At 46.4% G+C, this 21,082-nt stretch overlaps 1 protein-coding gene across 6 annotated transcripts in view; it reads right to left on the bottom strand.

Moving 5' to 3' along the window:
- The window catches only part of LOC141931074 (opsin-5-like), a 43,059-nt gene that overhangs the window by 14,416 nt on the left and 7,561 nt on the right, over positions 1–21,082 (bottom strand). The window contains exons 1-4 of one of the 6 annotated variants that reach the window (XM_074842745.1): positions 10,662–11,632; positions 10,114–10,154; positions 7,783–10,007; positions 2,018–2,188 (exon numbers count right to left, since the gene is read on the bottom strand). In XM_074842745.1, coding sequence (XP_074698846.1) covers positions 2,018–2,086 — 69 coding nt within the window. In that variant the 5' untranslated portion in view covers positions 2,087–2,188; positions 7,783–10,007; positions 10,114–10,154; positions 10,662–11,632. Of the gene's footprint in view, positions 1–1,439; positions 1,485–2,017; positions 2,189–7,782; positions 11,633–21,082 lie in introns of those variants that run through there. The other 5 variants (XM_074842746.1, XM_074842747.1, XM_074842748.1 and 2 more) reach the window with 5 other exon arrangements.

The raw sequence follows: 21,082 nt of genomic DNA, 5'->3' as shown, positions 1-21,082 counted from the left end.
TGCCCAAAGGCCTCCCTCTCTCCGAGCTGCTCTCAGGTGAGCGTGCGACAGAGGGGGAAGCTTGCACAAGCCTCTCCCTCTGCTGTCACGTGTAGTGGAGAGTCACAAGCTGTAGAAATATCAGTGCAGGTACTAAACACATTCACACTAATTTCTGACAGAAACAGCTGCTGGATTTTCTTCCAGCTCAAAAACATTTCAAAAACATGACTATGTTCAATCAAGACTAAATCTGTAACTCCTCTGGGAGGGACTTCACATGAGAATGTCTCATCAGGGGCTACCCCGCCAGCACAATGCAGCCCTTTAAAATCAAACTGCTTGGCCACGTAGTCTTTGGGCATACAAAGCTGCTGTTGAATTTGATTTAAGCTCCATCGCTCAGACTCTGTTCTGAGAAGAGACAGACTGTAAAAGCTACTTTCCCCTCAATTTAATCAGACTTCAAAATGAGATGAAGTTTTCCAAGCAGCTGCTGCCACAGGTACATTACCAGGAAACCCTTGTACTCTGCATCCCAAACCCTACTCTTGTGTTCACAGGAAGAATCAAACCTAAACCTACATCCCATGTCCCTGTCTGGCACCTGGGAGGACACTGGCCTGGCTGGACTGGCCTGATCACATGCATTCTGTCAACCTGAAAAACTATACTTTTTATTTTGTGTGACTGTCGGTTTTGCCTTTCTTGTCTCCAGACCTGGACAGTTGCTTTTCTTCAGCCAACGTGCCACAAAGCCTTTCTTGGAGAGGAGGAGGAAACCTGATGAGCCTGGAAACTCAGCTGACCTCCAGTCTCTTTCAATAGTAAATAGCAGGAATCGATTTCTGGCATTCCTAACCCAGGGGAAGCTTAGACACTGCTGCCTGCCTAGCAAATAAAGCAAGCCTTAAAAAGTCATAGAAGAGTGAAAGAGCGTAGCTGAGTGACTGCTCGGTATCTAAAGGACAGGTTGCAGCGTAGGGAAAGGCAGCCCTTGGTCCGCTACCCGAAATCACTTTGTAGATGACTGAGTTTTCCTGTGCCAGGGCTGCCCATCCCCACCGGGTACAGACAAACCAAGTCTGCTTTCGCCTCCCGCTGTCAGCCACCCCGGACTCCTGCAAGTCCCTTTGTGGGGGTGCAACCCCATGCCCCCCGTGCACCCCAAAGCTCTCAGGGAGACGTGTCGCTCACCCCCACGCACCAGCGCCCAAGGTTGCCCAGGCGGGCGCTGAGGTCGCCCCGGGGCTGGCGCTGCCGGTCCCCCATGCCCACCCCGGGACACGCACTGCCCCGGCGCTGCGCTCCACCCCCCGCCGGGGACACAGCTACTGGGGCTGGGGACACCACGGGGACCGTGTCCTCCCCACACCCAGGGCCGGGGCTGCTCGGGGACACCGTATCCCTCCCGGGGATGCCCGGGGCAGCGTCTCCCCCGCGGCCGGGCCCCCCCTTACCTTTCCCGAAGGAGCCCCCCCGGCGCAGCCCGCTCCGCTCTCCGCCGCCAGAAACTTGCCGGGGCTCCCGCGGCAGCTCCGCGGGGCGGGGGGGGGGGGCGGCGGTAGCGGCGGGAGGGGCGCAGGTTCCGCGCCCGCGGGAGCTCGGCGGCTGCCAGCGCGGCTCAGCACCGGCGGCCGCGGACAGCTCCGCTCCGCGGACAGCTCCGCTCCCGCGGACAGCTCCGCTCCCGCCGCGCCGGGCACAGCCCCCGGGCTGGGGAGGCTGCGGGACGCCGTCCCCACGGCCGGGGCAGCTCTTGTGCTGCGGGGCTGGCACGGCCAGCTCAGCCCGGGCACCCGCCTCCCCCCGCACTCCGCTGCCCAGCGGGCACGCAGCCCAGGAACCCCCTCCCCAGCCCCACATCCCCACTAACCGGCCTCGGGGCCGCTCTTTGCAGAGCGAGAGAAACTGAGGCACGGAGAGCGTGGTTTAAAGCTGGAGCCCGTGGCCTCAGCATCCCCAGGCTCACTTTTCCCTCCCCTTGGTCACCTCCTCTCATGCCCCCTCAAGGGGACCAGGCTGGTAATTCACTCACCTCTCCCTGCAGGTCCGGCTGGCCACCCGGCACGACCCCATGCTGCGCTGAGAGGTGCTCCAAGGACATGCTCGGAGTGACAGAGGAGACGAGGAGGTGGGGATCGCTGTGCTGAGCCTGTTGCCAATCGGAGCTGGGTTTTGTTTTCCGCCCAAATCATTTGACCTGTCTCTGCTTGGCAAAACACGAGTCACGACCATCACTTAACCGTGCGTCTTGTTAATTCTCTCCACACCAAGAGCTTTCCCTTGGTTGCCAGTTAGAAATGGGAACAGTATCAAAAATCCTAGTTTTCATTTTTAGAGCTCCAAATATTGTCAGGACTGCTGGTCAGCTTGGATTCCAGTGCTTAAATTTGTTTCAGAAAGGAACCCTGAAGCTGGAGAAATGCACAGCAATAGCCTTATGTACTCTATGTGCTTTGGAAAGAGCCTTCACGAGAAACATTTATGGACTAAACAGCTATGTAAATAGATACATACTGAGATTATTATAAACTGAGTTGTTTGTGTTCCAGAAACGCAAAGGCCTCGGCCAAGTTTGAGGCCCCGTTGTGCAGTCCCCTCCACATGGCCAGAGTTAACCCAAAGAGCCCGACATCCATCAGGGAACATGCCCCATTTCCTCCCTTTCACCTGGGATGGACCAGAGGCACGACATTCAGTGACATGCCAAGGGACCCAGAGAGTCCTCAGCAGAGTCACAAGCTCAGACAGGAGCAGCAGCACTTTCCACTTCACACCACGCTGTACGCAGGGACTGCAAATAGTTACTAAACTTTGTGGGTATGTTTGCACAATTGCATTATTTTTTTTAGCATAGTTTCCTTGGGAAACAGACTTCCATCTCAGTCTGTCTTTCCTCAGCAACACTGCTGCTCCCCAATAGCACTTCATTCATCAGCCATTCTCACCCAGATTTGGAAGAGGGATTGATGTATTTGAGATAATTTAGTTCCCGCTTGGTTTGTGCAGTGGGGGAAGACCCAAAGGAGCTGGCTGAGAAGGTGAGAAAGCTCAGCAAGGACGCCATGGAGAGGCAGCTGATTGAGCAGCACCCACAGACCCCGTTTGCTGCCTCCCTTCTTGTCTGCAAGAGATTTCTTGAGAGAGATGGAGGAGCCAGGGCTTACGAGAGAGAAAACCAAACCTGCAGGAAACTAGACTTCATAAGGTCAGCTGTTCATGGAGCAGCTTTTTTCTTAAAGCCTAAGCACATGGCGAGCCGTGCTTACACCAGACCTACGACACTCTCTCAACACTGCCTTTTTATGGCAATGGTCATGGCACAGAGCGAGTCTTTAAAGGAGCACTTTTCTACAGGGATTTAACCAACAAGTTGATTTCTAGAAATCAAAATTGACCTGAAGCATAATTCTTTGCTGTGAATCCTAAAGATTTCAGTATAGCCTGTGTTACCTCAACCATCTAATTTTGTTTTTTAAGCTCTCCCTTCTTTTTCCTCCCTCCCCCCCCCCCCCCCCCCCAAACAACCAGAAAGAAAGAATAAATATTCAAGCTATCAATTCCCCAAAGGAACAGGAGCCTAATCGACAAAAAATGACCACAGGATGCTGGCAGCATTACAAGGACAACAGAAGAGGTATGTCAAACCTACACAATGTCACCTGTCCCAGACAATATTTCTGGCTGCCAGCCAGAAGAGTCTCAAGTGGAGACGACTTGCCAAGCAGGTTCCAGCCTGTGATTAGGCAGGCAACTCGGAGAGTCCTGTTCCCCTTTCAACACCAACATTAATCACAGCATTGGGACTGTAATCCTGTTTCATTTTTCTCTGTCCCTCTCTGCCCCATGGGCCACAGGCAAAGGCTAACCAGAAGTTTTTGATTCCTTGTTGGTCACATCCTGAAGACGTCTACATTGTCTGTGTTAAATCTCGAGACTGTAAGTACTTGGTTTTGCTCCTAATCCACCAGAGCCCCTTTGCACAGCTGAGGTGGCTTTGTACAGCAGATCCTGTTGGTCTAAGGTCTCTGTTCCAGCTATACCTCAAAAAAAGACCAGGGTTTAACTCTCTAAATGCCAGTTTAATCCTGTTCTTCTGTCAAGAACAGCTTCCCTGTGGGAAGATACTTTCTCTAGATGCTTTTGTAAGTCTGTGCTAATCAAATCAAACAAGCTCTTTCATATAATTATACATGAAGTTTTTAAGCATACAACCACAGAAATTACAGCGCAATTGCAGAAAACTGAGGGGAATGGCAGTGAGCACTGGGACAGGGGAGCTCTCCTGCTCACCAGTGATCCAGAAGGACATTGCAGCAGCTGGCAGGACCTTCCCTTTAATGCCAGCCTCCGGACCCAGGAGCAAGCGTTCCAGGTTTCACCTTTGAAATAAAGCTTATGGGCTCTTTTTCCTTCAGAGAACTTGAAAATGAAACAAACAAAATCAAATTACTATGGCTCTTCAAAATGGGTATCTGGGTTCTCCTTCAGCCAAGGGAAGCTGGTAGGGGAAGAAAATGCACATGCAGTGCACATGCTACATCTTCCTGCCCAGAGGAACCTAACAAGGCACGTTATAGCCAAACAACAGCGTGGCTCACCTCCTAAAACTTTCAACCAGCTCTACACACAGTGACACAAATCTACAGAAGTTGCCTTGTTTTGCAGCTGCGCCAATGAAACGTTATATTCACGGCTGCTTGCTCAGGCTTTCAGCCTTTCAGGGCAGGTCGTGGCTGCTCTCCCCCGTGGGGCCGGCTCTCCTGCTACCCAGCTGGCCCGGCGAGGATGCTGGTATCACTTTTGTGCAGGGTGAAGAAGGGACAGTGCAGCCCAGCTGCTACCCATCAGAGGTGCTTTGCAGCGCTGTGTCCTTGCCCAGCCTCAGCTTAGCATTCCTGAAGTCCAGATGGTGGGAAGTAACCTGAAACTCGTATCCCTCTGCCTTTTAGAAACTACCAGCTCGCCACCAGATACAGGACCCTTTCCTGGGAGCCCCCCATTAAAATGCTGGCAGCACAATGCTGATAGTGCTGGAGGTAAGGAGGAGATGAGACAGAACCACCAGTCTGGCTGCATTTGGACTTCCTTCCCTGCGGTTCTGCCTCTGTGCTGGGAGACACTGACTGCAGGAACTCATAAGCTACCAGTGCGTTCAGTCATTTAAACTACATAATTTTGCACCTAATTTGTATGTGCAAAATCTACAATCTTTTCCATGCAAAGTGGGCATTTCAACACACAAGCATTCATTATGGAGATGTGTGTTTGCAGTTAATTTACTTGTGTAATAATTGTACATGGAAAATAGACACACAGCCATGCCTCTCTTCTGCATATCAACCCCAACACTGAATACTGCCCCAGCAGCAATTTCTGGCTGGGAACTCTCCTCCTTACTGCAGTACGTGCTTTGTGATAGTGAGCAGGGAAAGCTGGTTTTAAGAGGCCAAGGACAAGAGGATACATGGCTGCGGGCAGTACTGCCAGTGTTGCCAGGTGCTCAGTTCTCTGTATGTTTTTTCCATCTCTGGCTATTTTTTTTGCACTGATGGTGAAATGAAAAAGCATTCCTTGAGGTACCAAAGGGACATGGCAGAGCATCTGTTTTCCAAGACAAAGGAGGAGGGATGCTGCTGCTCAGCAAAAGATGGCAAGCCAGCTGATCAGATCTGTAAGCAAGTAACTTAGATAAAGATAAGAGAAACAAACATCAACTAGGGATAGGGAATATCCTGGGAAAACAGTGGAAGTTCCCCAATACCAGGAGATTAAAATGATTCAAAGGGAAAAAAAACCCCAAAATAGATTGGTGTGGTGGAGAGTTAATTCCCATGCTTGCTCTGCTGTGAAACAGGTGTCTGAGAGACCATCTAGCTACAGCATCATTAGAAGAAAATTCCAGCATAATATATAAGATATCCTAATTGCTACATCTAATTATGAGGAAGAGTAAATCACCACGAAAAAATTATCTGTCAAACTGAGTATAAACACGTAATTGACAATCAAACTGAGAGCTGTCATCCATCTTCAGAGGCTGCTGCTGTGTATAGAAAGACACTACTTGTATTCGTGAAGTGTAAAAATACTTCGAGTTATTGTAAAGTCCTATTAATCCGATATATCTTTAAATATTTACATAAACTTGATCCAAAAATGAAAACTTTTGTCAAGTGTATTTCCTCAAACTGAAGATCAGTAGGACTCCGCATTATCAAACTGGATTTTACTAATGCAGCTGGACAGATGTTTATAACAGTGCTTTGTGAAACATCTGGTACTAATCTAACTAAAGAATTTTTAATTACCCATTAATTTCCTCAATAACCAAAAGTCTAGACCTGCCATGACCGCAGACAGGTCTAACTAAACCAGCATTCCTAAGAAGGCAGCATGAACTATGCACCTTGCACCTAAAGCTGAAATTTTTATACCCGTATTCCTATCTTGCTCTTCCTCCATCAAAGGCCATGCAAACAAAGTAAAATGGAGTCACTGTCACCCAGGGATGATGCCTTCAACCAGACCTGAGTTACACCCCCACCAAGTGCCCCTAGGGCCTCACCCTTGCCATTTTCAGAGCGCAACCCATAGCAATTCTCCAACCTCAGCCTGGAATTCAGCCCAGGCTCAGGAGCCCCCAGTCGGTCTCTTGGGAGGATGCTGCTGGTGAGCGTGAACTTCTGCCGTTCAGCAGCCAAGCCGGCCTGCGTCCCATGGCAGGATGGGCCTGTTGGCACCCGTGACAGGTTTGAGGGTGAGCTGTAGGTAGACAGGCTCCTTTACAGGCTGTGCTGCTCGGAGAGTGAATCAAGCAGCCCTTCCAGTCTGTGACAGTTGCTTTAATGACCAAGGCTGAGATTTTGGCCTCTGCCTTTTGAACAGAAAGCTCTGTGGATGTGCTACATGCATCCACAAGCTGCTTCAGCGATATAAAAATGCTATCAGACTTTTCCTTGTTACTGATCCATTGCCAAGGCAGCAAGTGCCAGTTTTATCACACAGACCTCCTACGTTCCCAAACTGTTATTAGTTCTTTCAATGTATTTATCCGTTTTGTTTCTAAGTAGTTTTTAAGCCCTGATGAAGTTCAGATTTCCATTTAGGATTTTTACAGCAGTAGAGCTGGGAGGTCATTTGTGAATTTATTGTATTTCAGTGCTTTGGTGGTACAAATGTTTTATTTTAAAATTAGATTAGGTTATCCAGTAAGTGTTTCAGTAAGCGTATCCAGTGAGCGTTTCCATCATTGATAAAAGCACTGATGGACTAAGAGGCAGAATTGTTATGGTCAATCACGAGACTGAGACCATCCTGAAATCCATGGACTTCCAGGGTCTGAGCAATTTTGTAAGTGGCCTGTTCCTGATTAGTAACAGCATTTAATTCAACTCTAATGATCTCCTTGGCTTAAGTTGAGTCTTGAATCCCAATATTCTGCCCTTAGTCTTAAACCATGGTGTTTCTCTTCCTTTTTATGAAAACAGACATGCTTACAGCCATTTTAAAGGTCTCTGGCAATGGCAGAGAACACAGTATCAACACAGGTTATTATTCAGGCAAAACATCCATGAAACCTGTATTGTTGGCATATAATGTTGCTTACAAATAGCTATTCCTACTTATGTGAGTGACCTTTAAGGGCAATGAAAGGTGCAGCCTACACCTTGAACTTAAACCCATACGACTCTTCTAATCACACATTTCAGTTTTAAAAAGGGACAGGCATTTAGAAAAATTGTAAGGAAATGACACTATTAGAAAACTGTAAGGAAACAACACTTATATAACACTTACTAACATCTGGGAATGTTAGAAACTCAGGTATTCAGCAGCACATGAAAATATCATTCCCCTTCAGCATAAAATTCTTGAGTTTGAACATTAACATAATTTTAACAGACTGAACATTGATGTCAGTAGAAGATAACTGTGCATATGCATCACCTGCACACACCACGGCAGCAGTGACACATCTAAATGTCCAGTGAAACATTTCATTTCCATCCCAGTGACTTCCAGGAACAGTCTTACAGAAACCTCTCAATTGAGAAGACCCTCAGCACAAAGCCAGGAAAGACGACATTCTCCCACACTTGAATAATTTCTTTGCAAAGTCGACCATTTCAGCTAGAAGGTTTATAATGAAACATGAGGCTCAGACTGGAGAGGCTGATGTACAGGAGTACGCTGCTTCCTGCAGTCTCTGCTGCAGTCCATTTGTGTCCAGCAGAGGAACAGAGAAGACAGTCATGGATGGGATTGCCTCAGACCACTACAACTAGATTTTCCAGAGCTTTCAGTAGATGCCCTTGGTAACTCAGACCAGCCCCTGGCTGGCACAGAGATGTTACCTGGACCATGCCCAGTGACCCTGTGCTAGCAGCAACAGATTTGCTTCCAGCATTAGGACTCTCAGTTTCCTTGGTCACCTCTGGTTGCCTCAGCTTCCCTCTCAGAAGAAAACAGATTGCAGGGATGTTGTGAGGCATAATTTAAATTTGCAAAATGTGTTGACATCACTAGCTAGAGATCTGTTCTGAATGTTTAATTTTTATTTATCATAGCCTGAACAGAAAATCAGTCAGCAACACGCAGATTAAAATTGAACCATTAGAGGAGGCTGCAAGAGAAGCGATGTTTAGCTTTTTCATTAAGTAGCAGTGACAGATACAGATTGGGAACATGTTCCATAGCATGAACACGAAGACCAGCCACAGCCTGAGGTGTAGTGAAGCCTGGAAGAACCACGATCGTTCATATGCAAATGACAGAGTTGTCCACAGAAACATGAATCAATGACAGTACATGTGTGCAGAGATTTGGAAGCACATTGCTCAATCTCCTACAAAGAGGATGAGAATTTTTCTCTCTTATACACCTAGTTTGTTCCTGCTGAATAGAGTAGCACATATTGCAAATTGCTCTCATCAATAATCAAGCCAGGAGAGGCAAAAATAAAGTGACAGGGAGCAGGGATCCAGGGCTCAAGTGGCAAAAAAGCTCTGAGGATGTTGTGCTCAAAAACCATGATATCAAAACTATTCGTGAGAGAGAGAGGCTTGAATAATCACTTTGTGTTGGTCGGGGAAGACGGAGCCTCTGGGGGTGGCCTTGCCCTTCATGGTGTTTCAGACATGAGTCCTTTCCATCATCTCCCAAGCAGGTGAGCAGCAGGGTAATGGGATGGAGAGGAGGAATTAGAGCTGTTATGCCCCACAGTCGCTCACCTGTGAAGCGGGAGGCTCGGGGAGACAGCATGAGGAGGCAGAGCAAACGTGTGCAGGAGCAGGCAGCCCACTACAGCACGTCAGCAGGAGATGGAAATTCAAACTCCTGTGCAAAAGGAGACAGAGTCACGAATCTGAGAGTGACTAGAAATAGCACAGCCCCATGAAAGGGTCTCACCGCCAGGACAGGGGCGGTCACGAAGACTACGAGTCCGCCAGCTGCACTGCGCTGCCCAAGCCAAATGCTGCTGCATCCTGCATTGTCAGGGAGCTGAAAGGAGCCTTGTCCTTCAGTCGAATGAAAAATTAGTCCGTGGATGTATTCATGGGACAAGGGAGCGCAGAGACAATTGGGAGGAAACTATCTCAATACTCTCCTGGATTAATGACTCATAGAACTGTCCAAACAGCTGTGTCCGATACCAGGGCTATCTGCAGGCAGCAAAAGGCTCAGTACCAGATGCAAACACTATCTCCACCGTGCAGGCCAGTGCTAGTGGCTGGAGGAAGGGGAGTTCCCTAAGAGACAGCTCTATTTTGAGCATGAGGGGCAGCAACCAAATGGTCATGGGTGGGGTAGAAAGGTCTTGATGTGCAGATGGACACACTTACCCACTTTGCCAGTCGCGTATAGAGCACAATGCTGCGCAGTGTCAGAACCAAAGGGTGAATCTTGCACGACATCCTTGCGAGGGATTCACTTCTGCCCTTGTTTGACATTCTCCATACATGGGCATCAGTGCAACTGCAGCCCAAACCTGTTTGGGCTAATGGAGAAGCTCCAGGTGGAAGCTGAAGGAAACAGTAACCCTTAGGAGGACTTGCTCCTTTGTCAGCACTTTGTATGAGCAAAAAAGGCTACGTGAGACCAAACAAGCCATTCTAAACAATTACTTACCTACTCACATACTGTTCCTGTGGTGTAACCAAAGTCAATGCCTGTACACAAAGAAAATGTGGCTGGCAGTGGGCTAATGACCTCCCCACCATGAGACAGCTGGCTTAGACCTCTGACAGTCCCTGGTCCTAGGTGCCTCTTCCAGTCTCTAGACAAATTGCATCCTTAAAACATCCTGTCTCAAAGAACAGTGAAAAACTTTTTTATTTTTCAAAGCACAGAGGTCCACAGAGATCAGATGGTGGGCAACACCACCCACCAGACAAAGCCAAGGTGGAGCCTTCATTTCTGAAGCTATACAAGCACAGAAAATATTGTCTGGACATTGATCTCCCTCATAATTCTCTGAGTTAGAGGTTGCACTACATCAAGTTCCCACTAACATTTATCACCTCCACATAACTACTGGACAATCCCCTTTTTCCAGCATTCCTCAGCCTGTGTTGGGAACTCATTTTCCTGAACAAAGACATTTATCCCAGCCACCTTCTTCCAGCCTTTGTATTGTCCTGCCCATTGTGCAGCAAGCTACAGACTTCGCTACTCACATCCACAGGAACAGCTCCAAGCTCTGCTTCTGAACTGCTCTGTAACTTCAGGCAAGCGACTGAAACTCTGTCTTGTTACCTCCATCATGCAACACCAACAATGCACCTTTTGCAGCTCTTGGGGTGATACGAAGCTTTGGTGGTCACAATTAAGATGAAGAGTTAAGTCAGTACAAATCCTCATTTGTGCTTCCTTACTTTAGAGATAAAACCTTTCACTGACAGAGCTGGTATTTAACTCCTTGTGAAAGCCCTGCTATTAAACTCTTTTCCTGGTAAGCACTCAACAGGATGGATAACTGACATGACTTGTCTGCAGCCATGACTGGCCCAGGAATACCAAACCCCAAAGCTACTGGCACGCTGATGTTTTAGTCAGGTCTGCCACAGGAAATTTTAAAGGAATATCAGCAGTTGCCAGGCAAAATTCATTCAGGACAATCAACAAAATTATTTTGAAAGAAATTTATAGTTGTCAGTAAGTGACAGACCAATATCTCACAGAATTACCAAGCATAAGGAAAGGTCTATAAAAATAAGCAGTGATGAGTTAAGAGGATCATTTGTGAAGAAATAGAGCCCATGAAGGACAAAACTTGGGGACTATTTCAACTAAAACCAGGGATCTACAAGTAGATTAATTTTAAATACAATGAAAAACACAGAACTGATCCACTAAATAAAACATGTGGAACTGAAGAGAGAGCTTTTGCATCTGCTCAAGCAGCTGCTCAAAGGGACTAAACACAGCAGATACTCTCTAAGTCCCTTCCCAGCTCCACTGCCATGCATGAGCAGGGTGTCTTAGTGAAGCATTATCGTCCCCACTTGGCAGAAAATTTGTGAAGAGGTCTCCAAGCCAGCCAGCTGCAGCTAAAGTGTTGCATACTACCACTCTTGGCTTCCACTCAGACCACAAGGGCATTTAATTTTAGAGAGCGAATGGAGAGCAGAGAATAAACATGCTGATTTCAATTGCCTTCATAAAGCAGTGTCCTAAGCTTTAGAAAAGACAGAGCTACAACATAATCAACAAGGTCAAAGAGATTTCCCTATAAGCATGCTCCTAACATTTGACCTCAGCAGATTGAAAGGTAAGTTCTCTTTCAAGATACTCTTGGTCAGATTCATAAAGACAAAGAAAATCATCATAAATAGGCACAGAAGAAAATTCTGAAGCAAAATTGCCAGAACATAAGTGAGTTTTTTCTGTAAAGCCTTATCCCCTCTCTCAGTACCCCACAATTATTTGGCTAGAGCAGGGATGTATCAAAACAGTCACAGTACATCATACTAATGAAATTAATTTGGAAAGCATTATTTCCAGTTCCATTGCTCTCCCTTTTAGTGAATCACGTCATCTCACTGGGCCTCTGTATCCCCACCTGCAAACAGCATTAATAGTATTTATTTTGCACACAGTATGGTATGAGATTCTGCTTATTACCTGTCTGTGGATGGCTCCAAAAACTGCATGCAATGAGTTCTTCAGCATGCCAGTCACATTTTCTCCTTTGGTATCTCCCAGGCACATTTTGTACCTACTAATCCTACCCATCAGTCTGTTGTGCCTCGGTCTGTCAAGTGTCTTACAGATGTCTGTGTCCATCGCCGCCTGTGTGTAACACTGCTCACTGCATCATCACCTTAAAAGGTGGGGGGGGAGAAACCCCACTACATTTGTCTGACAAGATTTAGCCACCCTGGCTGATTTTTATCAGCTCATATTTCTCCCACCGCTTTGTGTTCTCATTTCTTTTTATCATCACTAGATTCTTACCTAGCCTGACTGAGGTCAGACTCACTGGCCTATAATTTCCTGAGTACGTCTGTGCTGAAGAGGCAGCTCAGCATCTTTGCAAGTGGGTTAGGGATGGATTTGAAGGGTAACATTTTGCAAGAAACAACGCTAGGTGATGGCATTCATTTAAGACAGATCTATGCTACAAGCTACACATGCTGTTGCCCAACTTCCTACCATCTGTACACCAAACTTTCAGTTTTATGTTAAATAGACATTAATCCCATGCTTGTATACTTAGATGGAGGCATGAGATAACACATATGTTGCTCTTGAGATGCACTTCCCCCCCTCACAATTTGTGCTTGTGACTGTAATGGAAATATATATTAAAATACATGTTTCTGTTCTTGTATTTGGCTTTTCAATGCCACCCACAATTCCCAGTGCCTGCATATTCTGGCTTCTCACATCCCACTTGTCCGCTGTGCTTTGAATGCTGCCTGCTACTTAAAGTCCAGCTGGCCAGAGTTTAACCCTTAACTTTCAAGATCCTCTCCCAGGCTCTCGTTAAATCAGCCCTGTTCAGCTGCACAGCCCCAGACAGGATACTGCAAAGCATCCCCAGGAGCACTCTGAGGGCTGGATCCCACCCTGTGCCAGCACTGCCAGGAGGGAACAGCCAGCACAGCAACGAGGGTGCTCCCTCTCCACCTTGCCCTGCCACAGAGAGCTCATCTCACCCCTTGCCATCATTTCTCAGCAGTCAAACTTCAGTGAAGAGACCGAAGCAGAGGGGAGCGGGGCAGACATCTGTGGAGCAACAAGCTGAAGGTCCTGAAGCAGGCTCTGATGCTGCGAGTCAAGGGTTAGCACACGCCTTGGGGTTACTTTCCTAGGATCACACAAAAGCCTGAAAAGCAAAGGGCATAAAACCCAAATATAAGTAAAGAGCACTCAGACCAGCTAAGAACCATCCACAGAGATTGTAGTTATCCCGGTCACAGCGGGGGATACCTGACAGTCATCTTTAAACATCACTACAGAGAAAACTCTTCCAGCTCACAGCTATTTCATAGCAATGATAAGGGCTGAGCTGTGGGGATGGTGCGAAGGGTCTATGTGCTTCATGAAATTATCTCAAAGGAACAGACGTGCTGCGAATAAAGAGCACTTTCAGCTCAGCCATTCCTTGTGTCCTTCAACTGTGGTACCTCCTTTATGCCACATACCTGCCTGCTTTTCCCAACAAAACTGAAAAGATTGGCACACTTTTAGACTCCTATGATACACTGAACACCTTAGGCCTATAAGACTCATTTTCTGCAAAATCTCTGCAAGTGTGCAGACAGATCCATTAACATTCACCATGTATTACATTTGCATTGCAAAGTAGAACTGGTGCACCCAGCACTGGCAGACCAGTGCATGTCTCAAGGCCTTCAACACGCACACAGGAACAGAATCCTACTGGCACTAAGGTGTATCAGTGCCAAGAATTTGGGTTTGGTCCAGGAAAGGAAAAATTTAGCATTTTAAAATCCAATTAGGTCTGCCACTTCACTAAACTATTCTGCAAGGCTGTTTTGTTAACAACTCCAAAGGCTGATTTTCTCAATAACTTTTATCTCTTCCAGAGGTCAGCAAGGGAACATGGGTCTCAGTTGCACAGGGATGCTGCACATCATGCTTCAGTTTGCAAATGCCACATGGCTGTAAGACAAATCAAGCACATTCCAACATACACAAATGGAAGTGCACGGAGACCTGTGTGCTGTGGTTTTGTAGAAGGCTCCACATGTGTGAAATGACCTGACAAGAAATATAACCTCTGTAGTGGTGAATAAGGCTTCATACTTAGGAATTATGGACTAGGTTCTCAACTGGCATAAATCAAACATAGCTCTAATCAACACCAAAGGAATAATATATAGCAGCTGACAAAGGGTTATAACATGAAATCAAAGAAAGAGGCAAACATGTAACCAGAAAACTGGTTATTGTTCAATATCCTTCCTTCCCAGCCCCGTATCACACACACAGATGCCTCTAATACCATCTCCTCTCTTCTCTAAAAGTCACATACTTGTGTTCTTCCCAGCCCTACCTGCTCCTTCCACAGGAACTGAAAGTTAGCTACCAGTTTGACAAAAACACTGCAAGGTACTATTCTCCTTAGCATACAGCTTGTGCTCACTTGTATCTGAACAAGCTACAAAAAAATCCGTATCTTGTTGCTGAAAACTCCGTGGAAAGACACAAGAACTTGCATCAACCCCTCGTGCGTGTTTCCCAGCTCTGCATGTTTCCTGGCCCCGAGAGCAGCACTGCTGGGAAGGGCTGTGCGCCCAGCACCCTGGCACAGAAGCAGCCACCCAGCCCCGCACCAGGCAGCGGTGCAGACCAGCCATTTCACACTCTGGAGTGAATTCCTTTAATTTTTGTTTTCTTCTTTTCTAATGTTCGAAGTCTACTTTGAACACGTGCAGACTTAGTATCTTATCATGTTGTTTTATTTTAGGAAAGCACATGATGGATTAATTTCCATTAGAAATGCATCAATTTAAATAGATTTTGGCTGGACTTTCAAATTGTTCCTAATTAACATTCAATTTGAAATCTATCAACTTCCTTTGCTACTACCTAGCTTTTCTGCATTAGAATATAAAACTAGTATTTCAAGGAAAAGTCACTTTTGCATGCAGAGTCATTAGATACCACTTCGTTATCTGGCTCAATTTTTAAGCCAATTTTTTCTCCTCCTCTCTGAAGGACTGTCAGGCCAATAACTTTCTCCCCTTATCTTCCTACACATACTGCTCTTTGGCACTGGTATAATTTCCCACATTTCTTTACTCCATGGCTTGATAGTTTTTAATGAGCCTTTCACACCTGTAGTTTTATCTGCTATTAATTCTGTACATTCAGTTCCTCTCCCTGTTGTACAGATCAGGCTTAACCACATTGTAATCACTGGTCCTCCACTAGCATAAAACTGGCACACAGATTACGGTGCCAGGCTTTGTTTTCAATATAAAACTGTGTCAGTCATGATTAAAAGACAGTGCCTTGGCGACTGGTGCATAAGCTAGTTCAGTGTTTCTTGCAGACAATTTTCCCTAATCACAAACCCACTTAAAAACCTCTTTGTTTGCTGGCGATGAGAGAGCTGTTGACTGAACAGAGCTGGAAAACAGGCTCCCCTTCACGAAGCTGCTTCTGGGGCAAAGCTGTTGGGTGTCATGACATCAGTGCATGAGGGAAAAAACTCTTCAGCTCTAGCCTATCGGGGAGGTGGGTGAAAGCCAGACATCCCCAGCAGCCAAGCTGGTGCTTTTCACAAGCACCACATTCCAAGGAGTACAAAACGAGAAACTGGGACATGACTTTCAGTTTGACAGGGAAGGTATCTGCTGACAATGAATGAACCTCCCTGTGACTTCAAGCTTTGTTGGGGAAAAAAGACAAATTTTAAGTGCCATTGAAATAAAAATACCCCATCACTTCATTTTATCCTGTCACTCTGAACAAATGCAGTGTTTGTTTTGAAGACTACTTTTCAGAAGGCCATATGATTTCTGAACAGAAAATCCACAGCGCCGAGCATTGACAGAAAAATCACTGCCTCTAGCTACTATCTAGTCATGTGGAAAATATTTGACTGAGGAAATAAAGTCCTTCACTGGAGAGCTTGAGTGATAAGCTGCAGGCAGAAAAAGCAGAATCAAATCAGTGTCAAACTTACATTCACTCCCAAGACATGTGAGCATCTTACTTGAGCTCAGTAAAAGTCATCTTGCCAACAGGCTTTGAGCCTGTTGAAAAGAAGTACAAAGTACAATGAAATGAAAAAGAGGATTTTTAAATCAAGAACTGAAATGTACCAGAAGATGCCTACAACCTGCCCTAAGACTACAAACTCAGGAACAGCCAAGAAGCAAAATTCAGTGATTATACCCTAGGCTTGTACTACAACAAGGAACATTTGACTTTGATCATTGCTAGCAAGTAGAGTTCTTGGTGGCAAAGTCCCGTAGGATTTGCACTTCCGCAGCTGTACGCTGCTTCCTGGGATCTCTCATCTTTCTTTCCCCCAAATCATGTTTATAGACCTCACAGTGTTTTAAGACATCTCAAAAATGACTTTACAGAAAACAAGTTGTTTTCTTCCTCAGCTTTCCATTGTATTGCAGCCAAATGCAAGTAGAACGATGGCTACACACATCTTCATGTCTCAATCCTGCTTCTGTTTACCAAATTCCCTGCAGAGCAAGATGAGACAGACGCTTGGTTCCAAAGGTATTTAGACCATTGCAACATTTACCAGGCTGTATTTTAAGCAGCGAGTTCTGAACCAGGAAGAAAGAATTTAACTCCAGCTGCAGGCAGTAGAACTATACTAAAGACGAATTTGTGCCAAAAGTTTTAGGTGTGAGTTACTGGTATCTGAATACTGCACCTTCCCTCTCCCATTATGAAAACAAGTTCTTGGACAGGAACATCATTTTATTAAGCAACACATAATGCTCACTGTAGTATATACAGCAGCACAGATATGATGCTCTATTCCACAGCATTAAAATTAACTGTTCTCCAAGATGAAATCTTCATATCAAAGAATCAAACACCATAGGCTTCAATGCTGCCAGAAGAGATTCTTTTAATTTTTGATATGCCTCTAAGTAGTCCAAGACTTTACAAGTCGCAATGGAAAGTGAATCAGACTGATTCCTGAAACAGTCAGAAGTCACTGAAATAGTCCAAGCGAAAGGCAGTTTTGAAAACCTAGACATGGCAGACTCTTCACAAAGCCTGGCAGTGATCTGTGGAGTAAAGTGCATTTCAAATGAATCAGTGCTTCTCTACCTGAATATTGAAATGCAGGAGTAAGAAAGGGGAAGAAAGGGATCCCTGAGACTGACTGTGCACATAAAGCACCTTTCAAGTTTGAACAAACTCGGAAGATGTAAAAACCCTCTGCAGCAGGACAAGGGCCACACACAGAGCAAACACCCCCTTCTACCCTCAAGTACTCACCCATTCTAAATCTTATTTCTGTTACTGATTTACACAAAGATGTTTTGTGCTCTCAGGCTGAAATTCTCCCCTGGAGACCTAGGAGCAGGAGATGGAGCCTAACAGCATCCTCTGCTCACCTAACGTCTCCCCACTTCTGTCCTGGAGCAGCACCAGGACAGTCAAACCCCCTGCGCATCACAGGCACTGCAGTCCATCCCTTTGGTACTGCACGGCACCAGTTTCTTAGGGCATGGAAAGCTTGGTCAGACACTGAAGAAAACATCCCCTTAAACTAGGTACAAAGTTTCCTTAAATCCTTATCAACACAAGACCCAAAATGCCAGATCACCTACATGGAAGCAGTCTATAAAAATCTGTATGGCAGGAAACAGTACTCCTATAATATGATGCTGTTCTGCCACTAGGCTTCATCTTATCCCTTAAATTTAATTTCTACCCTTCCTATCCATAACTATACCCTTGCTCGCACCGCACGTTTGCTGCGGAAGCTATAGATAAATCTTCTCTCAGAAGCTTGCCAAATTGATCTTACTCTCTCCCAAGACAGAGTCTCATTGTGCTCTGTCCTCCCAGCACGAAAACAGCTAGGCACAAGCAGTAACCAATACCAGAGTGCCATCTATAGCTATTTCACATGACTTCACAGCAGAGTAGAAAATGCACACGCATGCTCATTCCCCTTCCCGGCATTAGGAATGCCTCTCAGAGAAACTTCTGTCATTAAGGTCTGAAGAATAAGAGAATTTAATCATAGAAATAGATGTAACAGTAGCTGCTGTAAGAGGGGCTTTACTTCTCCCAGAGCGAGATGCAGAGCATGGGGAATAAAGCCCCTCTCTCCACTCTCCCCTAAAAAGGAGATGCAGAGCATATGCATACAGCCCACTGATTTCTGCCGAGGTGGCCCAAAGCCAGCTTATAAAACAGGCTTGTTACAGCTATAAGAATACATCTTCACATTTAATACTGTGCAAAAAGATGCTAGAACAGGTTTGTATTTTTAGGGCCAGGAACCAAGCATAAAGCAAAAAGAGATGGAAATGGCATTCTCCCCCCAGTCCACATCCCAGGACCAATAAACGAGACACCACCACCAGCTCTTTCCAAGGGAAAGTGAGTTCCTGGAGGAACACAGCAGTGCTGAGCTGACCCCTCCAGACAGAAAGGCTTATTGCTAACCCCAGCAACGCAGCCTGAGGAAACACGTTTTGAACAGGTGATGTGGCAGATGGCATCCTTGTCCCCTTCTGCTTCTGCCACTGAGTCAGCCTGTGCTAGCCACGGCCAGTAAACCCATACAACCACCCTCCTCCTTGGGCACACCCAAGCACTGGTGCTGCCAGGCACAGAGAGAGCTGTCAGTGGCACCCTGCCGATCCCCTCCACCATCCCTTTGGGGTCGTAACACAACCCTCTCTACGTGAGTAATTACTGGCTCCACCGCATGCTTGGCTGTAGTGGAGAATGTGTCCCAAAAACCTATCCAAACAAAAACCCCATCACTTCAGAGCTAGACAACCCCACCTACACGTCCCAGCCAAGCCAGCAAAGCGCTGTCAGGTGTCTGCTGGCTTCTAGTGTCAGAAACTGCCAAGGAAGAGTTATGCAGCTATTTCCAGGGGTTGCATTCAGTACTGACACCCAGCCATGCTCCACCTACGAACGCGGAGGGAATCTTCATGCCAGGACTCAGCTCTTCAGGACATCCTCCGACCCTGTGCTAATGTGGGTATCTAACAGGGTTCCTCTGTGCCATTTAAGGGACCACACAGACTCTTGTTATTATCCAGTGAGCTTCTACCAGCCTCTGTGGCCTTGCTGTGGGACCACATGCACACCCACCACTGTCAGTGGTGCGAGGGACACACACACAGACCACACAGGAGAGGAAGAGGCCTCTCCTCTCCATCACAGAGCTGCCTTGTGGGAAGGTTCACCATGAATATACTAGTTCACATAAACACACTAAGACATGTAAACAGGCTGCTCCTTTTTAGACTTGCTGGTTGGTAGCATCTATTTTGATTAACAGTTCATTTATTAGGGTTTGGGGTTTACATATGCCACTGGCAAGGATCCACAACTGGGTCACTACAGGAGCTCAGTCTTGCCTAACTGGAAGGTAAAGTGCAGAGCAGAGTTCACACATGTGCAATGATGGAGAGACACGCAGACCCCCCTAACTCTGGTGAAGACAGTTCACCAGTACTTGCCATGCTTTAGAAAGTTGGTCTGTGAAAATTTCAGGTAAGGCAGTTACACTAGAGCATGTTGCACACAAGGCTACAAAAGAGATTTCACTTACTCTGGGGGAAAGCAACATTTTTCACTAAGGAGATGATGAGCAGTTGTGGGTTGATTTTTCTTTTTCTTTTTTTAAAGCAGGTTGATGATGAAAAAAATCTCAGAACAGTATGACTATCATGAGAATGATTTCTAAAGCAGGAAGCATGACAGCCCCACACCCACAACAGCAGAAGCAGCTGCCACATGCAAGTTGTCAGCCACACACTGCAGGTCTGATCCTGCACTACCTAAAGCTACTTGGAGCTTTGACACAGTCTTCAACACAGTGAACTGCATGATGCAGAACTAACTAAAAGCCCAGTATAAGAGTGGTATTACTCAAGTCAGAAGGTATTTCACATCCTCATCTCAAAGCAGGATCTGCTATGACAGAGCCCAGCCTGAACAGACGTACCAGGACCACCACCACTTACACTCAGGATCTGCAGCACTGAAAGGATCCCATCAAGAAATACCAGTAATTAAAGCAATCTGTAACCTCATCTGAAGTTCCCTGCAATATGACTTCAGTGCCTCCCAGATTCTGAATGCTGGAAGAGAAATTTCTTCTTGATGCTAAGGAGAAAAAAAAAAAAAAATCAGAGCAGGTTGTTTCATTTTTATCTGGAACATTTCCACCTGCCCACCTCTTTTCTGCACAAAGCCTTTCCAAGTTCAGTGGAAGTCCATGCTTGGCTTTAAGCACAGGCAACATAGGAAGCTGCTGGGTGTCAGGAAGATTTCCATAGCCCCTTTGCCTCTCTTACCACAGTGGAAAGCCAGACCCACTGCTGCCAGAGAGGATCGGGAGTAGGGGCAGCTCATTGTAGCGGTGGACCAACAGCAACCATAGCCTCTGACCCTGCTGCTCCTCAGGGGAAGGAAACTGCAAACCCAGCTCTCTGAGAAGGCATCTGTGGCAGCATGGCCCACACAGGGGAAGCATTTTGCCTGCACTTGAAAAAGCTTGGAGCACCTCTGCCTTCCAAAATGGCAGAAACCATCTGGCAGCACCCCACTGTCCCTGAGCAAGGCAGTGTCTCCCCTTCCTGCAGGGACTCCTAAGGAGATGAGATCCTTTTTGCAGAGGTCAGGGCAGCAAAGCAGCTGGTCCCAAAAAAGCAACAACTCGTAGCAATGCCAGAGCTCCCATACCCTGTCTTACACTGTAAAAGCAGCAAAAGTAGTACAGGATGGGAAAAAAAAGGAATTAAGGATTGCTCCACTTTTGGCACTGCTATGTACCCTGAATTCCTGGTTACAGGTCAATCATCCCCACAGCTCTACACAGACAGCCAGGTATTACAACTGCCTCTTCTGACTTTGGCACAGAGTCTGGCTGCAGGTAGCTGCC

Source organism: Strix aluco, chromosome 17 (assembly GCF_031877795.1).
Source record: "Strix aluco isolate bStrAlu1 chromosome 17, bStrAlu1.hap1, whole genome shotgun sequence".
Taxonomy (NCBI): domain Eukaryota; kingdom Metazoa; phylum Chordata; class Aves; order Strigiformes; family Strigidae; genus Strix; species Strix aluco.
This window is presented reverse-complemented; position numbering and strand designations above follow the sequence as displayed.